The 14,783-nt window shown below is 40.9% G+C and overlaps 1 protein-coding gene across 1 annotated transcript; it reads left to right on the top strand.

Moving 5' to 3' along the window:
* The first annotated feature begins 665 nt into the window (after positions 1–665).
* NRPB2 (DNA-directed RNA polymerase family protein) lies at positions 666–8,961 on the top strand. The gene is made up of 25 exons (XM_087698980.1): positions 666–1,131; positions 1,829–2,050; positions 2,134–2,424; positions 2,512–2,709; positions 2,790–2,854; positions 2,978–3,064; positions 3,167–3,287; positions 3,420–3,464; positions 3,560–3,697; positions 3,784–3,856; positions 3,998–4,074; positions 4,161–4,268; positions 4,356–4,472; positions 5,004–5,159; positions 5,247–5,348; positions 5,424–5,549; positions 5,640–5,717; positions 5,809–5,904; positions 6,035–6,150; positions 6,241–6,310; positions 6,387–6,440; positions 6,561–6,704; positions 6,815–7,114; positions 7,337–7,759; positions 7,866–8,961. Exons 1-25 carry the CDS (start codon positions 898–900, stop codon positions 7,983–7,985), a joined length of 3,561 nt encoding a protein of 1,186 aa, XP_087555106.1. The 5' UTR covers positions 666–897; the 3' UTR covers positions 7,986–8,961.
* The last annotated feature ends 5,822 nt before the right edge of the window (positions 8,962–14,783 follow it).

The raw sequence follows: 14,783 nt of genomic DNA, 5'->3' as shown, positions 1-14,783 counted from the left end.
AGAAGATAGGTAAACTCATGAGTGAGTCTATGCATGTCTATTTATGAGCTAGGCACATGAGTTTATTTTAGGCATTTTTAAAGTTCTTCTTTTTATGGTTTTTAGCATTTCTTGGCTGGCCAACTATATTTTTTAGGCCATTATGATGCATGCTGACTTGATGCATTTTGGGCATTATTTCATGCTTACTACTTATTCTCAACTCCCACCATCTACTACTTCATCCTCTCTCTTTCACTTGCGATTGCTCCTCGAGTCTCCCTAACATGCATCTTCCTTTCCTCACCAGCTTTGTGCATCACCTTGCATGCTAAGCCCTATGCAGACTGATACATGGACTCACCATGTCGTGTGGCAAGTTGCCATAATTGGCTACATACACTAGCATTTATTACCAACCGTTGGAACTTGAGAAAGCAGGATAGAGTTGTGATGAGCTAGAACCGAATCATGGATTGCCTTCTTTTGGAAGGCAAAGTTTCATAAACCCTACCATAAATAATAGATAAAATTCGCGTTCTTTTGGAAAGGCAATGCTCAATTAAACACATCGTAAGAACATATCGCAATAATTCTACAAAAAAAAAAAGCGATGCGGACTCCAGAGAGAGCAATGCAGGTCAAGAGTTCTCCTATAAATACGGGAGAAAAGGAATGAAAGAACTCTCTTTCTCGAATTTGAAGGCTGGCTCTGTCCTGCTCTTTCGAGAGAGCTGAAGGAAGCAAAAGGCAAAATAAAGAAGACCGACCTCGAAACAGCACCATAGCAGTAAACGAAGCAAAACAGGAGCGCTGAACTTGATAACGCCGAGCTTAACAGTGCCTTTCATCCGGAAACCCTAACTTGAACATACAAAACACCTTAACTCTCATTGTTAGGCCTCCTGTGTCCGCACCATGTATGGCGGTGAAGAGGAGGAGTATATCGATGAGGACGAAGAGATCACACAGGAGGATGCCTGGGCTGTCATCAGTGCCTATTTCGAGGAGAAGGGCCTGGTGCGCCAGCAGCTGGACTCCTTCGACGAATTTATTCAGAACACCATGCAAGAAATTGTGGACGAGTCCGCCGATATCGAGATCAAGCCAGAGTCGCAGCACAATCCTGGACGCCAGCAGGATTTCGTTGAGGTGAATGCTTGCTCTCTGCTGTACTCGCATCCACAAACACACGACAGATGCACATTCTCTAAAAGCCGGGGTTTTGAAGAGTAAACCTTCGATCATGATCATCTTAACGACTGGCATGAGCTGAACTTTAGCTTTTGGTACCATCGTTTTCATCTCAGACTGCTTTGTCACCTTTGAACTATCCTTGTGGTGATCGTAATGCTGTGAACCCTTATCTGCAATGGCTCGATGACCTGCTTGTTCTGGAGGTGTCATTATTACATGGACTATACTTTCGTGCAGTACCATGAGTCCCAGTCTGTGACAACTTGAGGAATTTGATCTGCTTCTGGAGTGTATTTATCTTTCTGCAATGTTTAATATGTGTATGGCAGCATTGTATCTCTTGTGTTAGCATGAAAGTGATACTGATGTATGTGTTTGTTGCATGACAATGCCTTCGCAAGGAAAAGAAAGTCCATGTGCATGTGGCCATCAATAGCTGCTGTAAACAAACGTTAATTCATCTCATTGGGACCCAAGCTTTTTGTTTTATTGCTATTATCTGTCAAGTTCTTGTAACTTGCAGATGGAACGGTCAATGTTCTCTTTTTTTCCCTCTCATCTCTCCATTTTTCCTCGAAACCTTGTAAGTCAGGGTCAGGCTTCTGATATGCTTTGGTTTAGGATGGACAACTGATTATGTTTCTGGTTGCAGACTACATACAAGATTAGCTTTGGACAGATATATTTGAGTAAGCCTATGATGACAGAATCTGATGGAGAGACAGCAACCCTATTTCCAAAAGCAGCAAGACTTAGGAACTTAACATACTCAGCTCCTCTTTATGTTGATGTTGCGAAATGGGTGATCAAAAAAGGAGAGGATGGTGAAGAGGAGATAGAAACTGAGGATATGCCCAAAGTTTTTATTGGGAAGGTATGAGGATACAGGTTGCAGTGTTCTGGGCATGGTGCCACTTCTGAGGTTGTGAGGTTTGACTATCGGTGGTTTCACTGCAGGTGCCCATAATGTTGCGGTCAAGCTACTGCACATTGTATCAAAACAGTGAGAAAGATTTAACCGAACTAGGGGAATGCCCACAAGACCAGGGTGGTTATTTTATCATTAATGGCAGTGAAAAAGTGCTGATCGCTCAAGAAAAGATGAGCACGAATCATGTTTATGTATTTAAAAAGCGACAGCCAAACAAGTATGCTTATGTTGCCGAGGTTCGATCAATGGCTGAAAATCAAAATAGACCTGCAAGTAGTATGTTTGTACGAATGCTGTCAAGGGCTGGGGCAAAAGGGGTGAGTTTCACTTGCTTATTGGATTTCTGCCAGCAAAGTTGTCCATTTTTGGCTGAAACTGATGTTTTGGTTTGCGTGCTATGACAGGGTACTTCTGGTCAATATATACGTGCCACTCTACCATACATCAGAACTGAGATTCCAATCATTGTTGTTTTTCGGGCGCTAGGATTTGTGGCAGATAAAGATATATTAGAACATATCTGTTATGATTTTAGTGACACTGCAATGATGGAGCTGCTCAGACCCTCTCTTGAAGAGGCTTTTGTGATTCAGAATCAGCAGGTGCTGTGATGATTCAGTCATTTTCTTGATTTGTAGCATATTTCTTTCAAAGTTTTTAAACTTGATGGGTCTCCACACAGGTAGCGCTTGACTACATTGGAAAGCGTGGCTCAACAGTCGGGGTTGCAAGGGAAAAACGTATTAAGTATGTCTTTGTGAATTTATTGTTTTAATGTAAAAATTGATTTCTTGCTATTTGATACAGATTGAGCAGATTGCAGATCTTAGCCAGTTGTGATTGTTCCTATATGTTTTTTCATTAACACAGATATGCAAAAGAAATCTTACAGAAGGAGATGCTTCCTCATGTTGGTGTTGGAGAGTTTTGTGAAACTAAAAAGGCCTACTTTTTTGGGTAATGTTAATAGCGAGAAAACAAATGGTATTCAGATATCTGCATTTGATGTTTTCCATAGCCGCTGTTAATTATAATTATGTTTCTATGATACTGGTGCAGATATATTATTCACAGGCTTCTGCTCTGTGCTTTGGGAAGACGGGCTGAAGATGATCGTGATCACTATGGAAATAAGAGGCTTGATTTAGCTGGTCCCCTTCTTGGAGGATTATTTCGAATGGTCTTCTTCTACTTCAAACTTTTTGTTTTATTAAGGGAATTTTTATGCTGTTTGGGTTGTTCTATTTGTGAAATGCCAAGGTTCCCGTCCGGAATTATGCTCTTGAAACTTATAGCTCCTGTGCTTTTGCAGCTTTTCCGGAAGCTTACAAAGGATGTTCGAGGGTATTTGCAGAAGGTGGTTGCATGCTATTTCACAGTATCTATTGATCCATCATCCTAGACACTGAACTGTCTACTTTGTGCTTATCTTTGTCTTTATGTGGTCGACAGTGTGTAGACAATGGGAAGGAGATCAATCTGGCTTATGCTGTGAAAGCCAAGACAATTACTAGTGGCCTCAAGTATTCACTAGCCACTGGGAATTGGGGTCAAGCCAACACAGCTGGTGTCCGAGCAGGTGTCTCACAGGTTGGTGACGGTGTGGTTGATGTTTAATTTGGAAAAAAAAAATCCCAAACTTTTCATCATGAACATTGGTTTGTGGTGATTGTTAGGTGTTAAATCGTCTTACATATGCATCAACATTATCCCACTTGCGAAGGCTTAATTCTCCCATTGGACGTGAAGGTATGGATTTTCAATTCTGGCAATTTATGTTCATTGCTTACCTGAGGTCTCCCCCCCCATCTGCCTGCTGGGGCACTGGGTATGCGCCAGCTTCCCTTTTCTTTTAAAAATTTACCTATGTGCGGCTGCCTTGCTGATCAGGGAAACTGGCCAAGCCACGTCAGTTACATAATTCACATTGGGGTATGATGTGCCCAGCAGAAACTCCAGAAGGGCAGGTATTTGATTGCCAAGCTGTTATGAAATAGCTTCCAAAACTTTAATAATGGTAATGTCTGCTAAACTGGGATGTGTTCATTTTCAGGCATGTGGTCTGGTGAAAAATCTTGCCCTTATGTCATACATCACCGTTGGGTCAGCAGCAAACCCTATACTGGAGTTTTTGGAAGAATGGAGTACAGAGAACTTTGAGGTATAGTCAAATTGGTATACAGAAATCAAATTTGCCTTCATTGTAATTTATGTCCTTGTGAAGTCTTATGCCTTATTGTTATTGCAGGAAATTTCACCAGCTGTAATCCCACAAGCAACCAAAATCTTTGTAAATGGTTGCTGGGTTGGCATCCATCGAGATCCTGATCTTCTTGTCAAAACCTTGAGGCAACTCAGGCGACAGGTAAAATCTTGTTCTGGTCTCTAAGAAAGTGGGCGGCACAACAATTACTGGCACTGCATAATTCCTTCTCGTCTCTACTGGGACAGATCAATTCTTGACTTTGGATGTGTAACACATTAGTAATGCTGGTGGTTTCAGTTGGTGATATTTTCTGCTGAGTGCCTAGCTTGTATGTTAGTGATTTCCCTGTCCGTTTTTGTATAGCAGCTTATTATAAGAAGATTTTGCTTCTCCTTTGTAGAACCACTAGGCACGGTTGTCTGTTGTGATTGGTTGGATGCCGCTACAACGTTGTTACTGTTTAGCAAAAGCGCTGTGTTGTAATTGGTTCTGCTGTGATGTTCATTGTTTGGACCTTCTTAGAGTTTCCTTTAGTTAGTAGGGGTGAATGCTTTGTTAATGCAAACTCTTGATTCTTGGTGTAATTTCCTTGCTAGTAGTCGAGGGATCTTGGTGGAAGGACTCCGTATATATCTGTCAAGATCTTTAATGTGAAAGTTTGGGCTTTGACCTTTGTGTATTGTATTTCAGGTGGATGTGAACACAGAAGTTGGTGTTGTCAGAGACATCCGCTTGAAGGAATTACGGCTTTATACAGATTATGGACGTTGCAGTCGTCCTCTCTTCATTGTTGAAAAGCAACGATTACTGATTAAAAAGTCAGATATTCGAGCCTTACAGCAGAAGGTAATTCTGAACTAAGGCAGCATGCCAGAGGAAGACTCTTTTTAATTGCATTGCCAAAGAATTTGTCTGAATGAGAAAAATTTGCAGGATACGACTGAGTCGGGTTGGTATGATTTGGTAACAAAAGGATTTATAGAGTATGTTGATACTGAGGAGGAAGAGACCACCATGATATCAATGACAATATCGGTATATTTGCTGGAAATTTATCTTCCCATTTTTATTTCTCGAATGCAGTAAAACTTACTTGCATTGTTTGCTTAGGATCTCGTCAATGCAAGAAATCATCCAGAGGAGGCATATTCGGATACATACACTCATTGTGAAATTCATCCATCTATGATTTTGGGGGTTTGTGCTTCAATTATTCCTTTTCCTGATCACAACCAGGTAATTTATGCCTGTTCTATCAATCAAGTTTCATTGTAATTGTATCATGCAGTAGCTTCAATGTTAGTGAATTGGATATGTTTTTTGCAGTCCCCTCGTAACACATATCAATCAGCTATGGGTAAACAAGCTATGGGAATTTATGTGACCAATTATCAACTCAGAATGGTAATTAATGATTTTGCTCGCTTGATTATGACATCTGTTTAAGCCATGTGTCCTTTCTGATACAAGCTGAAAGCTGGTGTGTGTGATTCAGGACACTCTTGCCTATGTCCTCTATTATCCACAAAAGCCTCTGGTAACCACTCGTGCGATGGAGCACCTCCATTTTAGGCAGCTTCCTGCTGGAATTGTAAGTATATAAGCTCAACATGTTTTTGTTTATCAATATGTTTTCGATGCACTGAACTCTACATATTGGATGCCTGTTCCAAGTTCCTCGATAGTTTTTCTATAAGGAATCAATTTGTCTGTTTCTGTAGAATGCTGTTGTTGCAATTGCATGCTATTCTGGCTACAATCAAGAAGATTCAGTCATTATGAATCAGTCTTCAATTGATCGAGGCTTCTTTAGGTCTATCTTCTATCGGTCCTACAGGTTTGTAGGGAGACCGTCTTCCCAAGCTCTATTTTCTGTATTCTTTAATTTTCCATCGAAGTACTTGATTTGACAGTTTGCTGCCAACAGAGACGAGGAGAAGAAACAAGGAACACTTGTGAAAGAAGAATTTGAACGTCCCAACAGAGAGAATACTTTAGTAAGTTGCACTTTATTGAGGTGGTCCAGCTGGTTTGCCAAGTGTGTTCGTGACTAACCATGTTAATGTTTTCTAGGGGATGAGGCATGGATCTTATGATAAGTTGGATGATGATGGCTTAGCACCCCCGGTATGCACAATCTTATTGTATATACCTACATGCATCCTAAAGTGTGTGCTCTTGTTGGGGAATGTGCATGAGGGTCATAAGCTGGCTGCTAATTGTTTAACATTGCCTCCCTGTCATTAGGGCACCAGGGTGTCGGGAGAAGATGTAATAATAGGCAAGACCACACCATTGCCACAGGATGATACTGGTTCCCAGGCTCAGCGATACTCAAAGCGAGATCAAAGTACATGCTTGCGTCATAGTGAAAGTGGGATGGTGGACCAGGTAAATGAACTGGGCTCCAGTTTAGAGGTGTTAAAAATCAAACGTGTAAATAGCTTGGACTTTTTTGGTGTGGTATTTATCGATGCTGCTTCTTGTGACTCGTTATGCAGGTGCTGCTTACCACGAATGCAGATGGGCTACGTTTTGTAAAGATTAGAGTAAGATCTATACGTATTCCTCAGATTGGGGACAAGTTTAGCAGTCGTCATGGACAAAAAGGAACTGTTGGGATGACTTATACACAAGAAGATATGCCTTGGACACAAGAAGGAATAACACCTGACATTATTGTGAACCCTCATGCCATTCCATCTCGTATGACCATTGGTCAACTTATTGAATGTATCATGGGAAAGGTGGCTGCACATATGGGAAAAGAAGGAGACGCGACTCCATTTACAGATGTCACTGTAAGAAATTTCACTTACTTTACATGTGCAGCATGTGCATTTTAACTTGTTGGCACATGTGCTTATGATGTGTATGATTGCTAAGTGACTAGTGCTTGCAAGTGCGGATGTAGTTATTGTGTTTTATCTGGAAACCAGGGGAATTTTGGCTATACGTAGTCACTATCATAAATAAAAGGTGGAGTTTTTGAGCTTATAAAATAATCTTTTGTGCTTCTGTAGGTGGATAACATCAGCAAGGCTCTACACAGATGTGGCTATCAAATGAGGGGTTTTGAGACCATGTATAATGGTCACACAGGGCGAAGACTAAGTGCAATGATCTTTCTTGGACCTACATATTACCAGCGGCTTAAACATATGGTGGATGATAAGATTCATTCACGTGGTCGTGGTCCCGTTCAGATACTGACACGGCAACCTGCAGAGGGCCGATCTCGAGATGGAGGACTGAGATTTGGAGAGATGGAGCGAGATTGTATGATAGCACATGGAGCTGCTCATTTCTTGAAAGAGCGGCTATTTGACCAAAGTGATGCATATAGGGTCCATGTGTGTGAGCATTGTGGTTTGATGGCCATTGCCAATCTGAAGAAAAACACTTTTGAATGTCGGGGTTGCAAAAACAAAACCGAAATTGTGCAGGTGAGCCAGAACTTAATAGTTCTTGATTTTTGTCAGTTTTTATTCTAAAAGACATGCTATGTATATTAAAGGCACAGCTTTCTGAACAAGTGTTAATATTATGCAGGTGCACATCCCATATGCATGCAAGCTTTTGTTTCAGGAACTGATCTCAATGGCCATAGCTCCACGAATGTTTGTGAAAGACGTGAAAAAAGAAAAGGAGTCTTCAAAGAAGAAAGGCTGATAATGGTTGCAAAGTACTCAGTGCTTATAATGGTAAGGTGCACCAACAAACTGCTTGTGTGCCAGACAGCAGTGGCAAAAAGCTGCTTAGAGTGATGTGGTGCACTGCCTAAATTGGTTGTTGTACAGTGGTGGTGGTGTTGGTTACTCTGAGCATTTCATTTTACAGCTGAGGATAGGTGCTGACTTCCCTTTAATGACTGTGTTGGCACAAATCAAAATTGTGGCAGCCAAGCATAAATCAATAGTGTGGTAGCCAAGCATGTGGCTATCTTCATTGTTACCTTACTCCACACAAGAATCTCATATCAGGGGAAAAATATATGCTACTGTGACTGTAAAATCGTTTTCTTCAGCAGTAAGTACATTACATGAAGATGTGCTTGGATTATATTACTGGACCTCTTCAGTGATGCTCATTGCCCAGGGTTGACAAGCGAGTATATGGATGCCTCAAAACAGTGGCAAGGCATATTTCGAGAACATGAGCAAGAAGTTTAGCACCGAAATCTGGACTCCCGACTTCGGTGTAGTCTGGTGATAACTCTGGTGATCTGGTAGATGGCAAGTTCTGAAATTGCTGTTTGCAACAGGCTTAGCTAAAACATCCTGTTTAGCAATGGCATCCACTGACTTTGAGACAGAAGGTTGTTCTTTACTCGATTGCCAGCATCCCTACTTCAGAGTATATTATATAAAAAGATGTGAGCCACTTCATTTTCATTGAGCTGAGAGGGAACGTCTCACTCCTTGAATTGTAAATGTATGAGAAAACAGAAACCTACAGATAATTGGCTTATGGCTGATGATTGTTTGGAAGCAACTCTTCACACAAAAAGAAAATGTGATCTTGGCTAATGAATGCTGTCTGGGAGTCCCTGACATGCTGCAAGCAAATATGTTCTTCAGTCTTCTAGCCTGACGTTCAAATTGTACTGCATAATTTTTGTAAACTAAACTAGTGCATTGCAGATGAAGTTTTCAAGTCTCCAAATGGCTTGTCGGCAATGGTTTTCAGTGTGCTGAAACAATTTTTAGGGTGTATCAAATTTACAGGAACATGTAGGACTCTTCGTTTGATGACAATATCAGCCTGTAATTGTTATAGAAACAGACATTATGTGCCTGTCTTGTTATTGAGTTTAGGCAGATAATTGTCTTTGCGTAGTCAAAAATATTGGGAAGCAAGAGAGCCTTCCTTAGCGTGTGTAATTGTTCCTGAAGTGCTTATCAAAGTCCATTGCTAAGCTGCAAACAAATTTGTTCCAGTTTTTATAATTCTAAAAGTAGATCCAATGTGGGTGGTTAGATGAAGGTAAAGCATTGAGAGTTGGATGTAATGGATTCTTAGACTGGAAGTTCTCTTGTTTTTGGATGCTAGTTATTGTAAGTTCGGAGTGTGTTGAGTGTGTCTAGTTTTGGGGATATAGCAGTGGTGGAGACATGGAGTTTCGGAGACATTCATTACCACCTCAAGGTGGTGTACTTCATGTAGTAGGGGAATGCTAATAGCAATAATGAATGATGCAAGCATGAAGTGGAAGCGTGCAACAACAAAGTGCTGAAAATGTTTTAGAAATGAATTTTTTGGGATTGCATCAAATTAATACCAGGCATTGCCATTCGCAATATGCAATGTAAATATATTCCATTTATTTTGAGGTTACACTATTATTTTGTAAGCAAATTCATAGATGGCTCACTCTTGTGCAATTTGTAAATTATTCTAGAGTTAAATAAGAATTCTTGTAGTCACACGAGAATGTGCATTAGTCTTCTATATACTTTTGATAAGTTAGGTTCAATTAGCATGTGACGTATATTAAGAGGAATAAGTCAAGAGCCCAAGAAGTGGTTAGGGTGCCATAGTTATGGAGGGTGCCTTGAATTCAAAACCCTATGCATAAACCCTATTCATGTGTGCACAAACTTGAGTCTACTTGGTTTTTACTTTCTCTTTACTTGCTTGTGGAGAGTGGAGAGTGAGTCAGTGAGTTTGTGAGTGAAAAACTCAATGGGATGAAGCTCTTGTCATTCTTCATTCTTTTTTTCATCCATCCCTTCGTGGTGAGAAGTAGAGGGTGTGTGCTTCAGGTTGGGTGAAAGAGTGAGGAATGCATTCGAAGCTCTTCGTGCTTTTCTTCCCTTTTTCTCCATCTCCTCTCTACATAAAATCTAATGTCGGTGGTTAGTATGTGGGATGATTCATAGAGTCACATGTAAGTTGTTGAGTGTAGAATGAACCTTGGAGTGTATGGATTACATTTGTTGGCTTATGATAAACATGTGTTAGTTTTGCAATGTTAGGGCATATGCTTTTATAATAATATGGGAGCCTTGGAGCGTATGGACTACATTGAGTTGTTGGCTTATGATAAACATTTGTTAGTTTTTGCAATGTTAGGGCGTATGCTTTTATAATAATATGGTTGCATCATGCATGGTGAATACAATAGTATATTCCATCATTACGAGAGTTTACAAAGTAGCCCCTACTCAACCTTGAAGGATATCTCGATGCTCAACTTTATATATGCGGTGTATACCCTGTAGAATGCTTCTTCATTTAGTCCCAATCATGCCCAACTGTTTGCTCTCCAAAATCCTCCAAAATACATGCATACAATAGCCCAAAAACATGCACCATAGCCCCCCATTTTTCCCTTCTTCCACATTTTTCTCCACAAAAAGCATGCCTAAGGCTATTAAAGCCCTCTTTTTCTCTAAGTACATGCATTATGCCTAGTGGTGGTTTGAGACATGTAAAAGACTTCAATGTTTTCTTAGCATTCTGGGGACATTTGGCAAAGACCCTTTGATTGGTTATTTCATTGACTTAACACCATGCAGACATGTAGCTAGTGTAGGTGGACCTTTCCATTGTTTTTCTCCAGTGGACTTGTGGTCACATGACTATTCATTGAAGTTGTACTAAAATTAAGCCACAAAGCAAGGAGTGAGAGATACAAGGACTCAATAGAGGACGGTCCCATGATGTATTGATCCCATCCATGACCATGAGTGGCACTTTGTATGATCGTCAAGTTTCTAAGGAGTGTCAGGTAGCTCCATGACCGCGAGCTTCCTTTAACCTCAAAGTGAGCTTTCTACATGACATTAACAGACAACAAATCTCCTTCCTTTGTCATCATAATCTCTTAATCACAACAATAACAACTTGCAAGATGGGAGCACCAAAGAATCTTAAGCTGGCCATTGTCAATGTAAAAGGCATAAATGGAAACATTAATAAGGACATGTTCTATAGATGGGTTGCTCAAGGAAATTTTGATGTGGGCCTTGTCCAAGGGGGCAAATTGCATTCATTAAGTGGGAAACAAGGATCTCTCATGATTTGTAAGTGGAGTGTAGGAGGCAAATTGGGCTACACAATCATGTTGAAGGCTACAAGAAACCTGAACTAAAGCATCAATCACCAGATGGAATAATATCGATAGTCAGTATAGAGTGGAAGGGGGAAATGATTAATACCATTAAAATATTTGGGTCCAATGGATTCGAGGTGTAGTAGGAACATGTGGCTAAATCTAAGGAGGGGTAGTATAACAAAGGGCTTGTTGGGCGAAGATTTTAACATCTCAAAGAAGGATGCAAATGCTTCCATGTCTATAACCAAATTACACAAAGAGTTGGTAGCTTAGGAAGATGTTGCAGAGCATTAGAATTATATATATATAAAGCTACTTTTACGCAAACGATGGCATGCTTTTCTTCATCTCTTCAAGTCACTTGAGGTATTGGTCAAGGCTTGATATGTGGTATCCTATGTACAACTACAAATGGATCCCTTGATTGTCTCCTTGGAGATATATTTGTGTAGTGTACCCACCTTGCTACTTAACATAATGTAATACTTACTCATGAAAAATAATGGAGATTTAATTTTGGATTTTTCAAAATTACTCTTGCATAATTGAGATGAAGTGATAGAATTGCAAAGCTCATTGCTATGATCACACTACTTTGAACAATTTTGAATTCGAAGTTCCAAATCAAAAGTTGTGGCTATTGGAAGTAATATCTTGTGTGTAAAAATTTTTACATGTTTGTGGATGGGTTGTGTCTTTACTTTTCTTTGATCTCCTTTTCCATGAAAACATGTGTAGTCCTTATGTTGAGCTAAACCTTTCAAAAAGCATGCAAGCTTTTTACAGACATTAACATGCCACAAATTCCCCTCCTTTCTCATTGCAAATCTGTTAACACCATCTTCTCTCTCTCCTCAAGCTCATCTCTAACCATTATAAATTGAGGCCTACATAGAGTCCTTGAACACACCTCTTCTATGTCACCCTCATGCTAAATTGGCACACCAAGAGGAGAGTGTGAGTAAATGAGAAGCATGCACCACGGTCAAAGCTCTATCCAAATTGAGGTGATGAAGCAAGGAGCAAGAAATACATGAGGATGGTGTGAGACTCGGAGAGAGGATGAATCTATGATGATGTATCAACAACACTACTTCATTTGCAATTGTGAAGGGCACTTTGTCAAGCACTCACATTTCTTGGGAGCACAACGTAGCTCGTTTTTGTCTCTCTTTTACTACAGTCAACACACACACACACACACACACACACACACACACACACACACACACACACACACACACACACACACACACACACACACACACACACACACACACACACACACACACACACACACACACACACACCCACCCACACACACCCACACACGCACACACGCGCACGCGCACGCGCACGCCCACGCGCACGCGCACGCGCACGCGCACGCCCACGCCCACGCCCGCGCACGCGCACGCGCACGCGCACGCGCACACACACACACCCCTTGGACTCAAAAGTCTATCTCTCATGAATTCAATCTTGCAATGGATGTACACTCCTTGAGTAGGCAACCTACCCCCAAAATTTCTTTTTCTTTGTGACAAGAGAAGTAACATATGATGGGTCACATCCATTGGTCATAGGGACACTCCAATGTATAAGTTTAACGATTAAAAATAGATAGATCTAATTCCTTGCATGCAGAAGGTAGACATTAATCAACTATTTGAACCTTAAATAGACAATAGCTCCTAAAGGGCTAGAAATAATGCATTAAATGCATTTAGATTCAGGCTCATAAAAGGGTCAAAATGATGTATGGTTTGAATAAGCTGTGTATAATAGTCTGGGACTATGCCTAACCTAAGAAATTAGGTGTAGTAAATGAGACCCATTAAGCTTAGCTCACTAGGGTAAACAAGGGATTCTTTACTTAAACAAATGGATCATGAGTTTATCCATTATTGAGACCTCTTAAGGCTAATTGGTCTCACGACTAGCTATAAAGAGGTGAGACCCACATATTCGTGTAATTCACTAAAGCCATGCAACTTGACCATGTGGTTGCCCATCAAATGGATGGGGGTGTGGCTAAGGCCATGGCTAAGGCCATTCCTTGAGTTAGGATACAAGGGAATAATTTGTAGAATAGAGTAGAAACCTATCACAAGGAATTGGAGAACCTTAGGTTTTAAATGCTAAATTTATCTTACAATGGATCCACTCAAAAGTTTCTAGATACCTTGGACTAAGCACATGTGGCATTTAACCCCCAACAACCTCCCACTTAAAGGTGAATGTGTCAAGAGTGAGGAGAAAGAAAATAAAAAATGCACATATAAGTACAATTGGATGAGGAAAGACATCATCTTATCCTATGCCTATCACCTTCCTAAGAAAGACATAACATTCCACTAGGAGACTTTTAGTGAGGAGGTAAGTAGGATTCTTATTTGTAGAGATCATGTCAAGTTCTATGTGCTTGTTCTTGTTAGGGGTAAAGGCACTTGTGCCTAGCCGCCCGTGTATTACTACACTTAAAGTACATGCACACTTGTACATTGCAGGTAATGAGCGACCATCACTATCACTTCATTCTTTATTTTCTCAATGACATTTGAATAAAGGGAAGGCCAGTCAGATATTGTGATTGTTGCAGTTCCCACATCTTGTGTCTCTCTCTTGCTCTTGCTCCTTACACCATAGCTCTTGCTTCTGCTCACGTGCTTCCACTTTGGGCTCACTCCATTTAACTGCTATCAGAGTCAACCATTTGAGGAGCTTCTTCATCCTTTGCTTTAGCTCAATGAGGGAGAGAATGAGTACTTGTGGCCTCTACAGAAATGGGATCGATGTCCTTACATTAAGGGATGCAAAAGGGGCACCAGCTAGCCAAACTAGAAGTGGACTAGGGCACTTTTTACACACATGAGTAGAGAGATAATGATGCAAACGAGAAAGAGAGAAGTTGTCGTGCGATATGAAGCAAATAATTGAAGACGTTGATATCTAGAGTTGTATCCAAATCCAAAATGGTAGAGGAGGGGACATGCACATATAAGTGGAGGAATAATGGTGGTGACGATGTAGGAAGAGAAAGAGGAAGAATGGTGGAGAGCATGGCGGTGCGGAGGGGTTTGGGATAGTGGAATGGAAAGGAAGGGGCTAATGGAGGGATGGAGAATGAAAGAGGATGAGGGCAAGAGTTGGAGAGGGTGAGGGTATGATTAAGTGGGGGATAAGGAGGGTGATGAATTTGGAAGTTGGATGGGGACGAGGGAGTAGGGAGTAGGTGTGGGAGATTGTGTGTGTGATGAAGTGGAAAAGAAGGGTGGTGGAGTGGAGAGGGATGGGGGAGTAGTGAAGGAGAGAAAGAGAATAATAGTTGTGAGAATGGTGGTAGAGTGGAGTATGTGTGCCCCACGCTTGAAGGCTCAAGGGTCCTTTTTATAGGCACCTGGCTAGAT

Source organism: Lygodium microphyllum, chromosome 18 (genome assembly GCF_053477565.2).
Source record: "Lygodium microphyllum isolate KBCC chromosome 18, Lygodium_microphyllum_v1.1.10, whole genome shotgun sequence".
Classification (NCBI taxonomy): Eukaryota; Viridiplantae; Streptophyta; class Polypodiopsida; order Schizaeales; family Lygodiaceae; genus Lygodium; species Lygodium microphyllum.
This window is presented reverse-complemented; position numbering and strand designations above follow the sequence as displayed.

What these genes read in the sequence shown, in the direction of transcription:
- NRPB2 (XM_087698980.1), top strand. Translation starts at nt 898, where the DNA reads ATGTATGGCGGTGAAGAGGAGGAGTATATCGATGAGGACGAAGAGATC. An exon ending in TTCTCCCATTGGACGTGAAG is followed by an intron (nt 3,857 to 3,997) that starts GTATGGATTTTC and finishes CTTGCTGATCAG; the next exon opens with GGAAACTGGCCAAGCCACGT. An exon ending in GGAGTACAGAGAACTTTGAG is followed by an intron (nt 4,269 to 4,355) that starts GTATAGTCAAAT and finishes TTGTTATTGCAG; the next exon opens with GAAATTTCACCAGCTGTAAT.